At 39.0% G+C, this 19,360-nt stretch overlaps 1 protein-coding gene across 1 annotated transcript in view; it reads right to left on the bottom strand.

Annotated features, from left to right (window-relative positions):
• Window positions 1–19,360, bottom strand: part of LOC124542227 (intersectin-2-like) — a 30,498-nt gene that overhangs the window by 6,709 nt on the left and 4,429 nt on the right. Inside the window, exons 6-23 of the mRNA XM_047120174.1 lie at window positions 18,269–18,362; window positions 17,003–17,154; window positions 16,090–16,192; window positions 15,195–15,324; window positions 14,947–14,955; window positions 14,660–14,770; window positions 13,345–13,409; window positions 11,965–12,147; window positions 11,049–11,160; window positions 9,471–9,545; window positions 7,907–8,102; window positions 6,625–6,708; window positions 6,152–6,261; window positions 4,723–4,786; window positions 3,941–4,042; window positions 2,794–2,856; window positions 1,907–2,039; window positions 810–960 (exon numbers count right to left, since the gene is read on the bottom strand). Coding sequence (XP_046976130.1) covers window positions 810–960; window positions 1,907–2,039; window positions 2,794–2,856; window positions 3,941–4,042; window positions 4,723–4,786; window positions 6,152–6,261; window positions 6,625–6,708; window positions 7,907–8,102; window positions 9,471–9,545; window positions 11,049–11,160; window positions 11,965–12,147; window positions 13,345–13,409; window positions 14,660–14,770; window positions 14,947–14,955; window positions 15,195–15,324; window positions 16,090–16,192; window positions 17,003–17,154; window positions 18,269–18,362 — 1,937 coding nt within the window. The remainder of the gene's footprint in view (window positions 1–809; window positions 961–1,906; window positions 2,040–2,793; window positions 2,857–3,940; window positions 4,043–4,722; window positions 4,787–6,151; window positions 6,262–6,624; window positions 6,709–7,906; window positions 8,103–9,470; window positions 9,546–11,048; window positions 11,161–11,964; window positions 12,148–13,344; window positions 13,410–14,659; window positions 14,771–14,946; window positions 14,956–15,194; window positions 15,325–16,089; window positions 16,193–17,002; window positions 17,155–18,268; window positions 18,363–19,360) is intronic.

Genomic DNA, 19,360 nt, shown 5'->3' with positions numbered 1-19,360 from the left:
ATATTTTGGCAAACACCGAAAGAATAGATATAGACCTGTAGTTCTCTATTTTTTCGTTATTACCACTTTTAAAAATGGGAACCACTTTTGCCACCTTCCACTTAGTTGGAAATGCTCCCAAACTTAGTGATACATTATAAATTATTCTTAGAGGTTTAGCAAGAGATGATGCGCAGTTAATTAAATAAATTGGTGGTATATCGTCCGGTCCTGCACCTTTATGCGGATCTAGGTTCTGTAATTTCTTCAATATTTCGTGTTCATTTAGCTGAATACATGATAAGACACAGCTTTTGTTAGTGTCATCAAACATATTAGCTAGGATATCATTGACGTTGTATTGGGTAGCTGTATTACTATTGTAAATTTTAGAAAAATATGAACCGAAGTTGTTGCAAATGTTACTGGCACCTATGGCACTAATGACAATCTACAGCCACCCGAGGTCTCGGAGTGGCGTAACCATGGAAACCGGTGTACACACTCGACCAGGACTATTTTATCGATATCGATATTGAGTTTGTGCATTTCACTATGGTAAAAAAAGTATTATCTGACTTTATAAGGAGACAGGATCATATATCGCCTTGCTACCCTTATATGTGTCTATGTAATACAATCCCTATTTCACCCTACTGAGGGGTAGATTATAAAAGTAACCTATGACCTACTCTGGGACTCAAACTATCTCCCAACCAAATTCCATCGAAATCTATTCAGCAGTTTACTAAAATACGTCAATTTGAAGGCTATTACTTCTGAGTTATAATCGAGTTAGTTATCAGTTACAAATGAGTTTCCAAACGCACCTCAACAACTTGTATCGGCTCGGGCTGCTGAGGCGGTGGGGCGACGTCCTGGGACTCCGGTGGCGGCTCGCGAGCCTCCGGTATACTTGACATAGGCTCAGAGCCGGTCGTTGTATCTTTGGTGACGTAGTTCGACGGGAATATGCCGGTACTGAAAACGATGTATTTTTAATCTATACATATAATAAAATTGGAGTGTCTGTTTGTAATGTTAAAATAGCCCTTTTTTACTCAATGCATATGTATACACAGTACATATACCAAAATAACATTTTTTACAATTTTTATGTCTGTCTGTTTGTTCCGGCTAATCTCTGGAACGGCTGTACCGATTTTGACGGGACTTTCGCTGGCAGATAACTGATATAATAGGGAGTAACTTAGGCTACAATAATATTTTTTGTTATATAATATATATGCATATGTATACACGGTACATATACCAAAATAACATTTTTTACAATTTTTATGCCTGTCTGTTTGTTCCGGCTAATATATGGAACGGCCGGACCGATTTTGACGGGACTTTCACTGGAAGATAACTTACATAATAGGCAGTAACTTAGGCTACAATAATATTTTTTGTTATATAATATATAATATTATTACTTGGCGGTAGGGCTTTGTGCAAGCCCGTCTGGATAGGTACCACCCGCTCAACAGATATTCCACTACCAATCAGCAGTGCTGTGTTACGGTTTGAAAGGTTAGTGAGCCAGTGTAAAAAAGGTTGGTAGCGCATTGGGGATGACAGGAATGATTAATGTTTCTTACAGCGCCATCGTCTATTGACGGTGGTGACCACATACCATCAGATGAAATTAAAATGTATATAAGTGTATATGTACAATAGTGTTGTATTATAAATAAAGATATATTATATGATTTTTGTATTATTTTTTTAACTTTATTCATTCATTTATAATAAGAAACAAATTTGTAACTTAACATCTGGGAAGGAGCTGACTTCCAAAACACAGCGAAAGCTAGTTTGGTATTCAGAGCTGACATTAAATAATGTAAACAAAACTTGTGTGTGAAATAAATAAAGATATGTGTATATTAGTATGATTTGGAGGGGGGGGGGGTGTACTAACCGTGGGCCGATTCTGCCGGTCCACCAATCGCCATCACGGCGTACGACCTCAATTCTCTCACCAGCTTCAAAGACCAGGTCACCGGGTTCTGACGAGTTGTATGGATACGCCGCGATGTAGAAATCTCCGCCCTCTGATATATAAACACTCCATATTAGTAGATGTAGCATCGGCAAATTCAATAAAACCGATGACTGCCGATTCACAACCAACAGAAACAGCTCCCTATCGCGCCACTCGACGCTATTCGTCGCTATAGATTCCCGCGTCAGTTCGACCCGAGACAGCGAGTGCGTGTAAAGCGACGCGTCGGATTGACGAATATATTAGGTCGTCTGATATTACAAGTTATTGCGTTTGTGTAACGATCATATTCACATGAGAAATGAATATTGATAATTTGGGACAGGGTACTCAATTCGGATGTGATCGGTTTTACGAATTTTGCTGATATTACATCTGAGTTGTGTCGTATATTAAGTAATTAGATGATTATAATTTTTTTTACATTATTTATTTTATGTTTATTAAAACCGCATCAAAATCCGTTGCGTATCAAAGATCTAAGCATACATACGGACAGACAGTAAGCGACTTAGTTTTATACTGTACTTGCGACCCGCCCCGGCATCGCACTAAATATACTACAGAATTTGGTTATTAGTGACATCACATTGCAAACTTCTAATATTATCAGTGTTTCTTTACTATGTTGTTCATGTATAATATAAGAAACCTTCCTCTCGAATCACTCTATCTATTAAAACAAACCGCATCAAAATCCGTTGTGTAGTTTTAAATATTTAAGCGTACAAAGGGACATAGGGACAGAAACAGCGACTTTGTTTTATACTATTTAAAGATGATGATGGTATCTTGGTACTCACCGACAGGGGGCATGGCTCCGCCCAAGTCGTTCGTTATTTCCGCTTCCGGTACTTCAGCAATACCTGAAACATTACACAGATTATATAAAATCCAAAGATAGAGCGGAAAGCGACTTTGTTTTTACTATATAGAGATTTAAATTCTACCAAGACGAACTAACAAGAATAACAGTAAAGTAAACAGCCTGTAAATGTACCACTTTTCTTCAAAAGGAGAAGGTTTGGAACATATTCCACCATGCTGTTCCAAAACGGGTTGGTGGATTCCCATGTGGCCGATTTTTTTTATGGAATAGTTTCGCGGACGAGCATATGGGCCACCTGATGGTAAGTGGTCACCATAACCCATAGACAATGACGCTGTAAGAAATATCAACTATTCTTTACATCGTCAATGCGCCACCAACCTTGGGAACTAAGATGTTACGTCCCTTGTGTCTGTAGTTATACTGGCTCACACAACAATACTGAGTACTGTTATTTGGCGGTAGAATATCTGATGAGTGGTTGGTACCTACCCAGACGGGCTTGCACAAAGCCCTACCGCCAAGTGAATTTTGTTAAAATTAGACACATGCAGGTTTCCTCACAATGTTTTCCTTCACCGAACACGAGATTAATTATAAACACAAATCAAGCACATGAATCAGCGGTGCTTGCGTGTGAACCCGCAATCATCGGTTAAGATGCATGCGTATCCTATCCTATATTCCCATTCCTAAGCTAGGCAGGCTACATCCTTATCCTCACTAGAGTACCATATTATAGGGACCATATACTGATCAATAGGGTATAGGTATACCTACCTATTTAATAATGTATACTGATATTTTCAATGTGAATGTAGCTCTGTCTGTCCCCTATTATATTCGATGAAATTTGCCATAAAACAACAACAACAGCCTGTAAATTCCCACTGCTGGGCTAAAGGCTTCCTCTCCCCTTGAGACATCGTGAAACATCGCGAGGAAACCTGCATGTGACAAATTTCATAGAAATTCTGCCACATGTGTATTCCACCAACTCGCATTGGAACAGCGTGGTGGAATATGTTCCAAACCTTCTCCTCAAAGGGAGAGGAGGCCTTTAGCCCAGAAGTTTGACTTTACAGGCTGTTGTTGTTGTTGTTTACTTATTATGGACTCACCCTCGAGCTGAGTCTTCGTCTCCATCGGTTCGATCGCGTCCGAATACATCTGGGCAGCATTTATATCCTCAACGTACGACTCGGGAAACCAGCCCGACTGACCTGAAAGCGACAAGGTAATAGGCTATTTTACAATGCGAAAAATAAATTGTGAATCATTGTAATCAGTGTATATTATGAGTTTAAAAATTGGTTATTTACTAACGAAAGTTGAAAATAATACTTAATTTAATCAAAAATCAATAAATAAAAATGCATTTTTGCAAACGTTTGTCACATGACACAAAACGCTCCTGATTGGCCGGGCTTATGATGAAGTCACTTTCTTGTTAACCTTGATTTTCTGCTATATGTACCACAGATTAAAATACAGCAAAGTGACGTCACTGATCCCACTGCAGCGCCATATTGTCCAAGTAGCGTTTTCGCGCGTTATTTAAATATGGAATTTTTGATATGATATTTTTCGGCAATATGTACTAGAAATAAGTAAATCAACTTTTACTGGGTTCCTTAACCTCTACTAAATAATATAAAATGGATTTTAGAAACCAGTCAAATAGCCCATTATCCATTAAGTTGAATAAAGTTCTATAATATTCCAACTTCGAGAATATCTTACAACAGGTACTCGTAATTCTGATCTTCCACAACACAAGTGCTTTAGCTACTTACATTGGGATCAGAGCAATGTATGTGATGTTGTCTCATATTCATATATATTTTTTAAATGGGGGGGGGGGGGGTCTATAGGTATCTACGAACATAGTCAAGCCTCTCACCTCTGGCCATGCCCCACTTCCAGCCTGGCTCAGCGTCACCCCGCGGAGCGGTCGCCTCGCTCACCTAACACACGACAAGTAACATTTATTTTATTCAACACATAATTCTACAAAAGGAAGAAGTTAAGAGAGGTCTATATGTCTTATTATCTGTTAAAATAGCTGTATCCTGAGGCTTTGCTCGCGTGGTATTTGAATATATTTATAGATTAAATTAAAATGTTATTAATTTAAGACCTTGTATACCACATTGGTATATATTTCATCCCTTAAGGGTAGAATGTCCAGAAACGTTCAAAATACATATCTTACAACGCCCCCTCTCCCTTTGAGGAGAAGGTTTGGAACATATTCCACCACACTGTTCAAATGCGGGTTGGTGGAATACACATGTGGCAGAATTTCTATGAAATTTGTCACATACAGGTTTCCTCACGACCGCCGCTGAGCACCGCTGAGCACGAGATGAATTATAAAGACAAATTAAGCGCATGAATCAGCGGTGCTTGCGAGTGAACCCGCAATCATCGGTTAAGATGCACGCGTTCTAACAACTGGGCCATCTCGACTCGATTTGAATATATTTATAGATTAAATTAATATGTTGTTAATTTAAGACCTCATTGTATACCACATTGGTATTACATATGTATTTCATCCCTTAGGGGGTAGAATATCCAGAAACGTTCAAAATACATATCTTACATTCATTTTTAATCAGTAGACCAAAAGTGAAATTTCATAGTAACTTCAAAAATGACGTCATTCCGAACAAAATTTCAATCCCTATTACACCTCCTTAGGGGGTGATATCATGATATTTGAAATGATACAGGCTACTTTTTTCCTAACACAACAGACTAAAACGGGAGCTAAGCCGAGGGCGACTATAGTGATACTGTTATAGGTACAGTTATTCTAGGTGTTTTTTTATGGTATAGCTTGGCGGACGAGCATTTGAGCCACCTGATGGTAAGTGGTCACCATCACCCATAGACAATGACGCTGTAAGAAATATTAACTAAATAACATCTTAGTTCTCAAAGTTGGTGGCACATTGACGATGTAAGGAATAGTTAATATTTCTTCCAGCGTCATTGTCTATGGGTGATGGTGACCACTTACCATCAGGTGGCCAATATGCTCGTCCGCCAACCTATTCCATAAAAACAAAAAAACAAAATAAGCCTTACATCGTCAATGCGCCACCGACCTTGGGAACTAAGGTGTTATGTCCCTTGTGCCTGCAGTTACACTGGCTCACTCACCCTTCAAACCGGAACACAGCAATACTGCGTACTGTTGTTTGGCGGTAGAATATCTGATGAGTGGGTGGTACCTACCCAAGCTTGCACGAAACCCTACCACCGAAGAACCACTAAAAAGACAAACTTGTCAAACCTGCCATTTCATATGTGGTAATACTCACCAAATCTCCTGGCTGCAGACTGAGCTCGTCCGCCGTTCGCGCGTTGAATTCGTAGACGCAACGCCATTTCGGAGCAGCTGTGGTTGTGGTAGGTGGTACCACTTCAACGGCTGAAAGTCAACGTTTATCAACGATTTAATCCATGGCTTGGTAACATATATAATCTCGAGTCAAAGTTTAAATGTTATGACGTATGACATACATAATAGGTTTACAATTTAACTAGCAAGGTCCAAAAGCATAAAAAGGACCCTATGCCACTCCTCAAAGTTCAAGCTAGCTCGAAAACAAATTTCATCAAAATCGGTTCAGTGATTAAGTCGTAACAGAGCAACACATAGACAGAGTTACTTTCGAATATATAAAACTTGTATACATTCATGAACTGCGTTGAAATTGCACTTGAATAGTTTCCAAAACTTTATAGAAAGATGATGGGCTGGGCTAGGGAGCCCAGCGGTGGGACTGCTTACCATTAGTGGTGGGCGCATCCCCCCAAGCGGCTTCAGCTTGCGTCGGCTCACCCCAAGCTTCATTCGAAGTCCCCCAGTCTGCATCTGGAATATATTTATAATATTAATTCTTCTGATACCATTTACAGTACGACACAACTTAGATGTAGCATCGGCAAATTCAATAAAACCGATGACTGCCGATTCACAACCAACACAAACAGCTCCCTATCGCGCCACTCGACGCTATTCGTCGCTATAGATTCCCGCGTCAGTTCGACCCGAGACAGCGAGTGCGTGTAAAGCGACGCGTCGGATTGACGAATATATTAGGTCGTGTGATATTACAAGTTGTTACGTTTGTGTAAAGATCATATTCACATAAGAAATAGATATTGATAATTTGGTATGGCGTACTCAATTCGGATGTGATCGGTTTTACGAATTTTGCCGATGGTAAATCCGAGTTGTGTGTACAATACTTATAGACGATATCAATGAGAGCAGTACCGATCGAAAAACAAGTTTGACCTTGAAATTATCAACTACCAAACCACTATGTGTATGTGCTTAATTTGTGTTTATAATTCATCTCGAGCTCGGTGAATGAAAACGATGTGAGGATGGTGCATGTGTTTAATTTGATAGAAATTCTGTCATATGTGTATCCCGCATTGGAACAGCTTTGTGGAATATGTTCCAAACCTCATCAAAGGGAAAGGAGGCCTTAGCCTTAGAAATATATAGGCTACTGATGATTAAAATTAATTAAATGAAATATGAGACAACATCACATACATTACTCAGAGCCCAATGTAAGTAGCTAAAGCACTTGTGTTGTGGAAGATGCACGCTAACCAGTGGGCTATTATCACAAAAATGAACAAGATTAAAAAAAAAAAAAAATTTTAGTATAATTGTTCCTGCGATGGCCCAGTGGTTAGAACGCGTGCATCTTAACCGATGATTGCGGGTTCACATCCAAGCACCACTGTTTCACGTGCTTAATTTGTCTTTACAATTCATCTCGTGCTCACAAGGGAAACATCGTAAAGAAACCTGAATATATCAATTACACCAACGTTCTCAAAGGGAGAGGCCTTTAACGTTGTATTTTTTAAATGTTAAAAAAGAGTAACTACTGAGTTTCTTGGCGGTTCTTATCGGTAGAATCTACTTTCCGAACCGGTGGTAGCTTCACTTAATTGTAAAATGACGATTCAAAAGTGCTTGTAAAAGCCTACTTGAATAAAGTTTTTTAGACTTAGCCCAGCAGTGGGTTTACAGGCTGTGGGTCACTCACCGGCGCCCCAGGCGCTGTCAGCGGGCGCGGTACTACGGGCTCGCACGTATTCATCCCTCTTCTCCTCATACAACTTCCAGACCTTCTCGCACTTCTCGCTGAGCTGATCCACGGTCGCGGACAGTTCTGACAGCTGGCTCTTATTGGTCTCCAGGTCTGATTTCTTGCTGTCGACGATCGCTTTCGCCGCGTCCACCTGGAAACAAGTTTTCAAGTTACAATCATCGAAATATGCTTTGTCCAAGATTGAATAGTCTGTGGTTACTATAATTGGCTATTTGACAATGCGAAAAATAAACTGTGAATTATTGTAATCAGTGTATATTATGAGTCTAAAAATGGTTATTTACTAACGAAACTTGAAAATAATACTTGATTTGTTCAAAAATCAATAAATAAAAATGCATTTTTTTCAAACGTTTGTCACGTGACACAAAACGCTCCTGATTGGCCGGGCTTATGATGACGTCACTTTCTTGTAAACTTCGCTTTTCTTTATATGTACCACAGATTAAAATACAGCAAAGTGACGTCACCGACCCCATTGCAGCGCCATATTGTCCAAGTAGCGTTTTCGCGCGCTATTTAAATATGGAATTAATAATATAATATTTTTCGGCAAATATGTACTAGAAATAAAAGAATCAACTTTTACTGGGTTCCTTGACCTCTACTAAATAATATAAAATGGATTTTAAAAACCAGTCAAATAGCCTATTACTATGTTCAGTGTTGTAATTGATACTCAATTAAACAGACTTGATTCGTGCTGCGTCTAATTTTACGACTAAGTGAAGATACCACCGGTTCGGAAAGTAGATTCTACCTAAAAGAACCGGTAAAAACACAGTTACTCTTTTTTAAAATCTATACATATAATAAAGTTGGGGTGTCTGTTTGTAATATTAAAATAGCTCTTTTTTACTCAATGCATATGTAAGTACATATATTTTTTTCTGTCTGTCTGTTTGTTTGGTACGGCTAATCTCCGGAACGGCTGGACCGATTTTGACGGGACTTTCGCTGGCAGATAACTGATATAATTAGGATTAACTTAGGCTACAATAATATTTTTTTGTTAAATTCAAACGCGTACAAGATCACGGACACAGCTAGAAGATACATATAACAAATTTTGAGTGTCTGTTTTTTAATATTTAAATAATCGCTTTTTATTAAATATGTATGTCTGCATGTTCCGACTAATATCTGTAACGGCTGGACTGATATTGACGGGACTTTCACTAGCAGATAGATGATGTAATAAGGAGTAACTAAAGCTATTTATTTAGAATTTAACAAAAACAACTTTTGATTGAATTCAAACGAAGTCTTTGGCACAGCCATTTTAAAATACAGAGTTATATAGCCAATAGGATCATTGGACCAATAGCAATTAGTTATTCATACTGCGCGGTCATTGGCGCACGTCACCCCCACCCATTACATCATCACTTGCCATGCCATTAGCAATTGGTTAATTGCAATTCAGATTAAAATCAGTATAGGATATTTAAAAGGAGGATCTAACCTATTTCCTATGTCTGCCATGCAGGCTACATACCTTATCTCGCAGTTGTTTCAGGGTGACCTCCATCATATTCAGTTTTCCATCTTCATTACCATCGGACGCCTTCGTCTGTGAAAAATATACAAAAGTTTAATTTTACAAATGTACATCGTTTCTTGGAAAATCTTGAGTAGCTAGTTCATATAAAACAGTGTATAGTACGACACGACTTAGAACTAGCGCCCACGGGTGATATTTGTCACGGTGACTGTTTCGTCACTCTTGTCGAGTCCGTGAATATGTATGGAGGTGCGCGCACGTTACGACGTGACAATTGGGTGAAATTTGTGTCCGCTAGCGACAAATTTGTCAGTCTTGCGCTATCTGCAATTTGACTGCCGACTTTGGCGCGCAAATGGCGTCACCATCTATTCAAAACGTAAACATTCGTGAAGACGATACTGATAATGATGTTCTAATAGAAGAAGTGGAAAAGAGACCAGCTCTTTATGATGAAAAATTTAAAGATTATTCAGATATTCACGTGAAAATCAAAGCGTGGGAGGAAATTAGTATCCAGTATTCTCTTCCCTTTCTTTTTCTGCCGAGTCTCACGAGTTCACAGAGAACCACCGTCTCTTCGAAATCCATGGTGGCAAATGACACTTCGATTTCGAAAATGTTTTGTCACTGTCTCTGTCAATGAGCGCACTCCACTTTGGAAACGTGACGTGACAATGACAAACACTTTAAAGTCACCGTGACAAGTTACCAGCGCGCGCTAGTTCTTAGATGTCGCATCGGCAAAATTCGTGAAACCGATCACATCCGAATTGAGTACGCTCTCCCAAATTATCAACATTTACTTCTCATGCGAATATGATCTTTGCACAAACGTAGTAACTTGTAATATCATGTGAACACATAAAACAAATATATTCGTCAATTCGACGCGTCGCTTTACACGCACTCGCTGTCTCGGGTCGAACTGACGCGGGAATCTATAGCGACGAATAGCGTCGAGTGGCGCGATAGGGAGCTGTTTCTGTTGGTTGTGAATTGGCAGTCATCGGTTTTATTGAATTTGCCGATGCTGCATCTAATTTGTGTCGTACTATACAAATATGTTGGTCCTCATACTAATATGGAGTTTATTTGGTGGTAGGGCTTTGTGCTAGCCCATCTGGGTAGGTACCACTCATCAGATATTCTACCGCCAAACAACAGTACTCAGTATTGTTGTGTTCCGGTTTGAAGGGTGAGCCAGTGTAACTACAGGCACAAGGGACGTAACATCTTAGTTCCCAAGGTTGGTGGCGCATTGACGATGTAAGGAATAGTTAATGTAACTTACAGCGCCACTTGTGACTTACCATCAGGTCGCCTGCATGCTTGGATTTTCCTTAAATTAAATATGAGACAACATCACATACATTATTCTAATCCCAATGTAAGCAGCTAACGCACTTGTGTTGTGGAAGATCAGAAGTAACGACGGCACAAACCAGACCCAAGACGACACAGACAACTAATGACAATCTACATCCACTCGGGACCTCGGAGTGGCGTAACCATGGAAACCGGTGTACACACTCGACCATCTACCATACTTGTAGGGTTCATTGAACTCACCTTGCTATCAAGTTCTGCTTTTTCTTTGTTCAAAGCTATTTGCTTTGCGTTTAATTCCTTCACTTTAGCTTTCAGCTGTTGCATCTCAGCCATACTGGCGTCTCTATCGGACCTGGAATCATTAAACATTACACAGTATAAAACAAAGTCGCTCAACGCTCTGTATATGAGATGGCCCAGTGGTTAGAACGCGTGCATCTTAACCGATGATTGCGGGTTCACACGCAAGCACCGCTGATTCATGTGCTTAATTTGTCTTTATAATTCATTTCGTGCTCGGTGTAGGAAAACATCGTGAGGATGATGCATGTGTCTAATTTGATAGAAATTCTGCCACATGTGTATTCCACCAAACCGCATTGGAACAGCGTGGTGGAATATGTTCCAAAAATTATCCTCAAAGGGAGAGGAGGTCTTAGTCCAGCAGTGGGAAATGTACAGGCTGTTACTTTACTTTTAGAGTACAGCCAGTACAAAAAACCTGAACACTGATCACATTAGAAACATCTAAAATTATCAGCGTTTCTTTACTATATTGCCCATGTATTATATGCAAAAACCTTCCTCTCGAATCACTCTATTTATCAAAAACACAACAACAACAGCCTGTAAATTCCCATAGCTGGGCTAAAGGCCTCATCTCCCTTTGCGGATAATGTTTGGAACATATTCCACGACGCTGTTCCAATGCGGGTTGGAATACACATGTGGCAGAATTTCTATCAAATTAGACACATGCATCATCCTCACGATGTTTTCCTTCACCGAGCACGAGATGAATTATAAACACAAATTAAGCACATGAATATTCAGTGCTTGTATGTGAACCCGCAATCATCGGTTAAGATGCACGCGTTCCAACCAACACTCGCATGTGTAGCCGCAGGGGACGACTAGTGTACAAAAATACACTGACCTCATGGAATCGATGGTACACTTGGCAGCTGCCACCGCCGTCCTGGTATCGCGGATGTCCTTCGCCAAGTTACCAGCTCGAAGGTTCACAGAGTTCAGTTCCGCGGTGATCGCTTGCGAGCGAGCCTTCAGTGACAGAACCTTACTCTGCTCCTCCGTTCTGAGAGTCTCTAGCTCACGAGTACTGGAAAATGAGAACGTATTGATTGTTTATAGAATGCCGTCTTTGTCTAATCGGTGATGCTAGAAAGAGACAAGTAGAACTACAAAAACACAACAATCTGTGAATTTCCAAATGCTGGATTTTATAGAATGCCGTCTTTGTCTAATCGGTGATGCTAGAAAGAGACAAGTAGACCTACAAAAACACAACAATTTGTGAATTTCCAAATGCTGGGTTTTATAGAATGCCGTCTTTGTCTAATCGGTGATGCTAGAAAGAGACAAGTAGAACTACAGAAACACAACAATCTGTGAATTTCCAAATGCTGGGTTTTATAGAATGCCGTCTTTGTCTAATCGGTGATGCTAGAAAGAGACAAGTAGACCTACAAAAACACAACAATTTGTGAATTTCCAAATGCTGGGTTAAGGCCTCCTCAATCTTTGAGGAGAAGGTTTGGAATAAATAAATAAATATGAGACAACATCACATACATCACTCTGATCCCAATGTAAGCTAACGCACTTGTGTTGTGGGAGATCAGAAGTAACGACGGCACAAACACCCAGACCCGAGACGACATAGAAAACAAATGATAATCTACATTGACTCGGCCGGGAATCAAACCCGGGACCTCAGAGTGGCGTACCCATGAAAACCGGTGTACACACCACTCGACCACGGAGGTCGTCAAAACATTGGAAAACATTCCACAACGCTGTTCCAATGCGAGTCGGTGGAATACACATGTGGCAGATTTTCTATGAAATTAGACACATGCAGGTTTCCTCACGATGTTTTCCTTCACCGCCGAGCACGAGATGAATTATAAACACAAATTAAGCACTTATATATAGTAGAATCTACTTTCCGAACCGGTTTTAGCTTCACTTAATTGTTAAATGACGATTCCAAAGTGCTTGTAAAAGCCCACTTGAATAAAGTTTATTTTGATTTTGAGGAAACCTGCATGTGTCTGATTTCATCGAAATTCTGCCACATGTGCATTCCACCAACCCGCATTGGAACAGCGTGGTGGAATATGTTCCAAACCCTCTCCTTAATGGAAGAGGAGGCCTTATCCCAACAGTGGGTAATTTACAGGCTGTTACTTTACTTTTACATTACTACCACCAAGTAACTAACAACTACTAACAACATTTGAATCCGGAATCTTCTATGGAATCTTCTAGAATACAATAAATATAATATTCTCACCGTTTCTTCTCCCATTCTAGCTGACATTGTCTCTCCATTTCTTTCCTGGCTGCTTCGCGTTTTTCCTTTAAAAAGAAAAACTTTTAACTAAAATTATCTAATGATCTTTAGATTCTGCTGTCAATTTTTGAGGAGTTCTACTGGTTTTAAGTGATGCGGGACCAGACTAGGCCATTTTATAGTAACTGTAGTGCTTCTACCTATCCTAGTTAGTAGTATGTAGTCGTACACTGGCTCACCAAGTAGTTATACCCTACCGCGTCCGGTCGCGCCGGCGCTCATCGCATGACTGACGGCTGACCCCCCCCCCCTCCACTACTTGTGTGTGTGAGACAGCGTCAGTATCTTTTGACGTGACAACGTCTTATAAATTGGTTTGCCGGGTGACACTTCAAGAAACTGCGTTACGCTCCGCTCGCGTTATGCGCTCACAATGAGAGCGAGTGAGAGGCACGCGTGCCTTCCACTCGGGCATGGTTAGCCCGCCTAAGAGCGAGAGAGACAGACATAAAAAGTGAAAGGCACGCGTCCCTTCCACTCGGGCATGGTTAGCCCGCCTAAGAGCGAGAGAGACAGACATAAAAAGTGAAAGGCACGCGTCCCTTCCACTCGGGCATGGTTAGCCCGCCTAAGAGCGAGAGAGACAGACAAAATTCAGTGGGAGATTCTTTGTATAAATAAATGTTTTAAATTGTTACTATTATTTCATCCTTCTTCCTACTATACGAATGAATATTCACATTAAAATTATTTTTGCTCACATCATCATAATTCAGGAAAGTTATTATTATGCAAAATATAATTAGTGAAGACATGGCCCAGTTAGGTTAGAAAGTCTATTTAATCTAAAATTTTAAAGTTAAGAGATGGCCCAGTGGTAAGAACGTCATCTTGATGATTGATTGAATTTTCATGTGCTTACAACAAACAACAACAACAACAGCCTTTTATTTCCCACTGGTGGGCTAAGGCGTCCTCAGCTTTTGAGGAGAAGGTTTGGAACATACTCCACCACGCTGTTCCAATGCGGATTGCAGAATGCACATGTGGCAGAATTTCGATGAAACTAGACACATACAGGTTTCCTCACGATGTTTTCTTTCACCTAGCACGAGATGAATTTTAACACAAATTAAGCACATATATATAGTGGATTTGAACCCGCAATCATCGGTTAATATGCACGCGTTCTATCCACTGGGCCATCTCAGCTCATGAGTGGGTGGCATCTACCAAATTGAATCTTACCACCAATTTAAATAATACCATTAAATATTCTATGATAAATGACAGCGACATATATATTAAAACATACCTGTTCTTCTTTCTGCTTCCGAAGCATTTCTTCCTGCTCCTTCTTCTGCGCTTCCAAACGCAACTTCTCTTTCTTCTCAGCTTCTTCTCTCTCTTTTCGTTCCCTCTCCGCCTTCATATATAATCACATATATCATAATTAATTATTTCAACTACTTTATTTACATTCAAGTTCACTGTGTAACAAAGTTCCTTATATATGGCGTTCGTAATAAGGCTTAGTGCCATATACCAGTTTGGTAATTCATTCTAAACAAAAAACATATAATTACAACATAATATACTTACCTCAGCTTCCTTGAATTGCATGAAAAATAAATAAAGACATTCGGTATAAAAAAATATGGCAATATGGCAGAGAAAGTGCGCCATATTAGAAATTTAAATAAATAAAGACATTCGATATAAAAAAAATATGGCAATATGGCGGAAAAAGTGCGCCATATTAGAAATTTACTGAGATTTCTCAATAATTATCAAATTCAAAATGGCGTTTAATTGTAAGAGATTCTCGTATATATCAATGATGGATTTACCTTCTCCTTCATTTGTATGTCAGCGAGCTGAGATCTCCTCCTCTCTAACTCAGCTTGACCTCTAGCCAAGTTCTCCTTCCTTCTCTCTTCGTAGGACTTCACACTACTTAAGCTGGAGACTGAATCGCGCCTGAAATTTTTTTTTTATAGTATAGGTTGGCGGCATATGGGCCACCTGATCGTAAGTGGTCACCATCACCCTTAGACAATGACGCTGTAAGAAATATTAACTACTCCTTACATCGTCAATGCGCCACCAACCTTGGGAACTAAGATGTTATGTCCCTTGTGCCTGTAGTTACACTGGCTACACAGTTTAAAACAAAGTCGCTTAGTCTGTCGCTATGTATGCTTAGATCTTTGAAATTACTCAACGGATTTTGATGTGGGTTTTTTTAATAGATAGAGCGATTCGAGGAAGGTTTTCGTATATAATACACGGATAATATAGTAAAGAAACGCTGATAATTTTAGAAGTTTCTAATGTGATGTCGTACATAAACTAAGTCTGCTGTATATTTAGTATCAGTGTTGCACATATGTGTCTTTCCAGTCAATTTATAATCTTGAATGTTTTTAGTAGAGCATATTCACAGTTGCTTTGCTTACACCTTTGTTTAAAACAATATATATATGTTATGTATGTCGATTGTCGAGAAACACTTTTAAAACAAAACACGATCAAAAATGATCATTTTAATTATTGAAAACTTGTTTAATTATTAAATTATATTTAATATCAGTACTGCACCCGAGCGAAACCGGGGCGGGTTGCTAGTATTACATAAAAAAATTAGCTTTAGTATAAGTTACAATATGAATAAATACAATTGTATTGACATATACTGTGATTAAAATGGTGGGGGTAACTACTGAGTTCCTTGGCGGTTCTTACCTAAAAGTAGGGGGTATCAAGTCTGGGGGCAGCTTCGCAGGCGGTTGCTCGCCTTGTGTGGCGCGCTCACATAAGTACATTGCGAGTACAAACTCTTCACATCCTGTAAATTTATTAACGAACAATTAATTAATTATCAAGTTAGTTAATAGTTATATTTCGTAAAAATGTTTTTTTATATTTTCTCTTTTCTTTTTAAATATTTTATTCTTTTATAATTGTGTCGTGTATAAACATTTTTTTCTTCCTTTTTATTGTGCAATATCCCCAAGTAATATTCATTTATTATGTGTGACTATTTCCACTAGTTTTGGACGACCCCCCCCCCCCCACAACACATTATCAATACATATTATAAAACTCTTCTGCACGTGTGTCTGTCTGTATGTTAGTAATAAGCTCCAAAACTGCTATAAGATAGGGATTTATAATTATTTATTTTGTTTGTATTATGCCTTGTGCCGTATTTGTTGTGTTTGTTCTACCTTAAGAGTTTATTATTATTAAAGATTGTATTACTTTTTATTTAATTCAACAGTGCTGTAAATAAATGTAATGGTGTATCACACTGCACTGATCCGTGTATTTCTATTATAATCTTTTAGTGTATATATCGACGGTAAAAGTAAATTGTCCACTGCTGGGCTAAAGCCTCCTCTCTCATTAAGAAGAGAGCTTGAAACATATTCCACCTAGATGTTCCAATCGTATTCTTGAAATCAACACGTGGCAGAATTTCAATGAAATTAGACATATGCAAGGTTTCCTCACGATGTTTTCCTTTACCGAGCACGAGATGAATTATAAACACAAATTAAGCACATATATCTATAAGATGCACGCGTTCTAACCACTGGGCCATATCAGCTCATTGAAACAGACAGACATGAATAGATAACATTATGGGACATACCCAATTTCCCATCGGAGTCCAGGTCAGCGAGTGCCCATATCTGGGCCAGGGTCTGCTGAGGAAGCCTTGACTGTAGCATGATCGATCGCGCTTGGGCGCCGGATACGGAACCGGTTTTGGCGCGATCCGTTGCGTTGAACAATTGAGTATATCTGAAAACATAAAAATGTTTCAATATAAAACAATGGTGCCTGGTCTGAGGCTTCTTTGACGATGGTTTGGAGTTTAACCCACGATTTTGTTAAAATGGGGATCGGTGGATGTCACCGTAAGATTACAGAGTCGTTAGATGACAATCTAACTCGTGAGATTGTAAACTATCGCAATATTGTGAACCGTGAGATATGATTGCAATTTAACGCATTTGACGACCTCCGTGGTCGAGTGTACACCGGATTTCATGGGTACGCCTTCGAGGTCCTTGGTTCGATTCCCAGAATAGCCGATGTAGAAAGTTCATTAGTTGTCTATGTCGTCTCGGGTCTGGGTGTTTGAACCTTCATTACTTCTGATTTTCCATAACACAAGTGCTTTAGCTGCTTACATCGAGATCAGAGTAATTTATGTGATGTTGTCCAATATTTATTTATTGTTATTATTTAATGTAATTTTCATATTATTATTATATTTTTCGCTATATTGTAATCTGTCGGCGGAATGCATGTCGCGCGCTGATTGGTTGAACGTTATGTGCGGTTTCACGAACACTCTTTTTCAACCCTAGCGAAGCCGGAAAGGCTAACCAGTTATATTAAAAAGGAGTAACCAATAAGTATCTTGGTGATTCTTCTCGGTAGAATCTACTTTCCGGACCGGTGGTAGCTTCACTGAATATAGTTGTTAAAGATTCAAAAGTGCTTGTAAAAGCCTACTTGAATAAAGTTTATTTTGTATTTAAGACGCAGATCCAACTACTTGACCAAATATCTGTTTACTGGACAGCTGTTATTGGTCTTGTAGCTATCTAGCTTTCTATATAACTGAGCAGATCCTTGGTTCAAACATTTTACACAAACACACCCACGCACACACATACATAAATTAGAATAAGAATAAAATAAAACACAAAAGGCTGATAATGTGATTGGGTTTGTTGAAAAATAGTTAGTAATTGGTCAGAACTCGGAAGTCAAATCACCCTAGAGTCTGTTGAGTGAATTTGCTTTCGAGTTTCATCCCCCCGGGTGGTGAAAGTGGAGGATTAGTGTTCATGTGTTTACAACCTATACAGAACCGTACTGACCACTGTTGTGATCACAGTCTTACTTGAGTTTCTGAGGCTGTGGTATACTCCACTCGGCAGCGGGTGGTGGTGTTACCACCCCCATCGGTACCTCAGTGGGACTGGTAGCCAGGGAAGCTGAAATACATACATAATTCATTTATTATAACTCTCTGTGAACGAATGAAGATTTTTCAAGGTCATACTAAAATATATTATACATAGTATAAAACAAAGTCGCTTATCTGTTCTTATGTATGCTTAGATCTTTGAAATTACTCAACGGATTTTGATGCGATTTCTTTCAAGAGATAGAGTGATTCGAGAGGAAGGTTTTTGTATATAATACGAACAATATAGTAAAAAAACGCTGATAAATTTAGAAGTTTCTAATGTGATGTCGTGAATAAACAAATTCTATAGTATATTTAGTATCAGCACTGAATCCGTATGAAGCCGGGGTATGTCGCTAGTTAAAACTAAATTAAAGTTAGTAAATATGACATACTATGAGGCGCGTTAGGGTACCACCCACTCATCAAATATATTACCAGCAATAATAACTAGTGTTATTGTTCAAGTGCTTTCTGGGGGCAATGAAATGTCAACTTCTTCCAGAGCTGCTTCTGAGGATATTGGCCCTGGATTTGAAGTTAGGACCTCGATATTAATTTATATTAATTGTATTTAATAACATGACTTTGTATTTTTTAAAGGTTGAAGAGTTACTACTGAGTTTCTTGGCGGTTCTTCTCGGTTGAATCTACTTTCCGAACCGGTGGTAGCTTCACTTAATTGTTAAAGTGCTTGTAAAAGTCCACTTGAATAAAGTTTATTGTGATTTTGATTACGAGATATGATATGATATTTTATATTTTTACCTTTTATTTATATTTTTTGCTGCTTTTTTCCGACATGTTTAACAATTGTCGTTCCATTTCAACTTATTTACACAGAAACCTTAATAAATTATATACCTAAACCTTCGTTATGAATCCCTCTACCTATTAGTGAAAACCGCATCAAAATCCGTTCAGTAGTTTCGGAGATTATCACGAACATACACACATATAGACGCGAACAGGGAACATTGTTTTATAATATGTAGTGATAGACCAACAACAACAGCCTGTAAG

Source organism: Vanessa cardui, chromosome 30, assembly GCF_905220365.1.
Source record: "Vanessa cardui chromosome 30, ilVanCard2.1, whole genome shotgun sequence".
In the NCBI taxonomy this organism is placed as follows: Eukaryota; Metazoa; Arthropoda; class Insecta; order Lepidoptera; family Nymphalidae; genus Vanessa; species Vanessa cardui.
The sequence above is the reverse complement of the archived record's forward strand: the minus strand, read 5'-3'. Positions and strand labels throughout refer to the sequence as shown.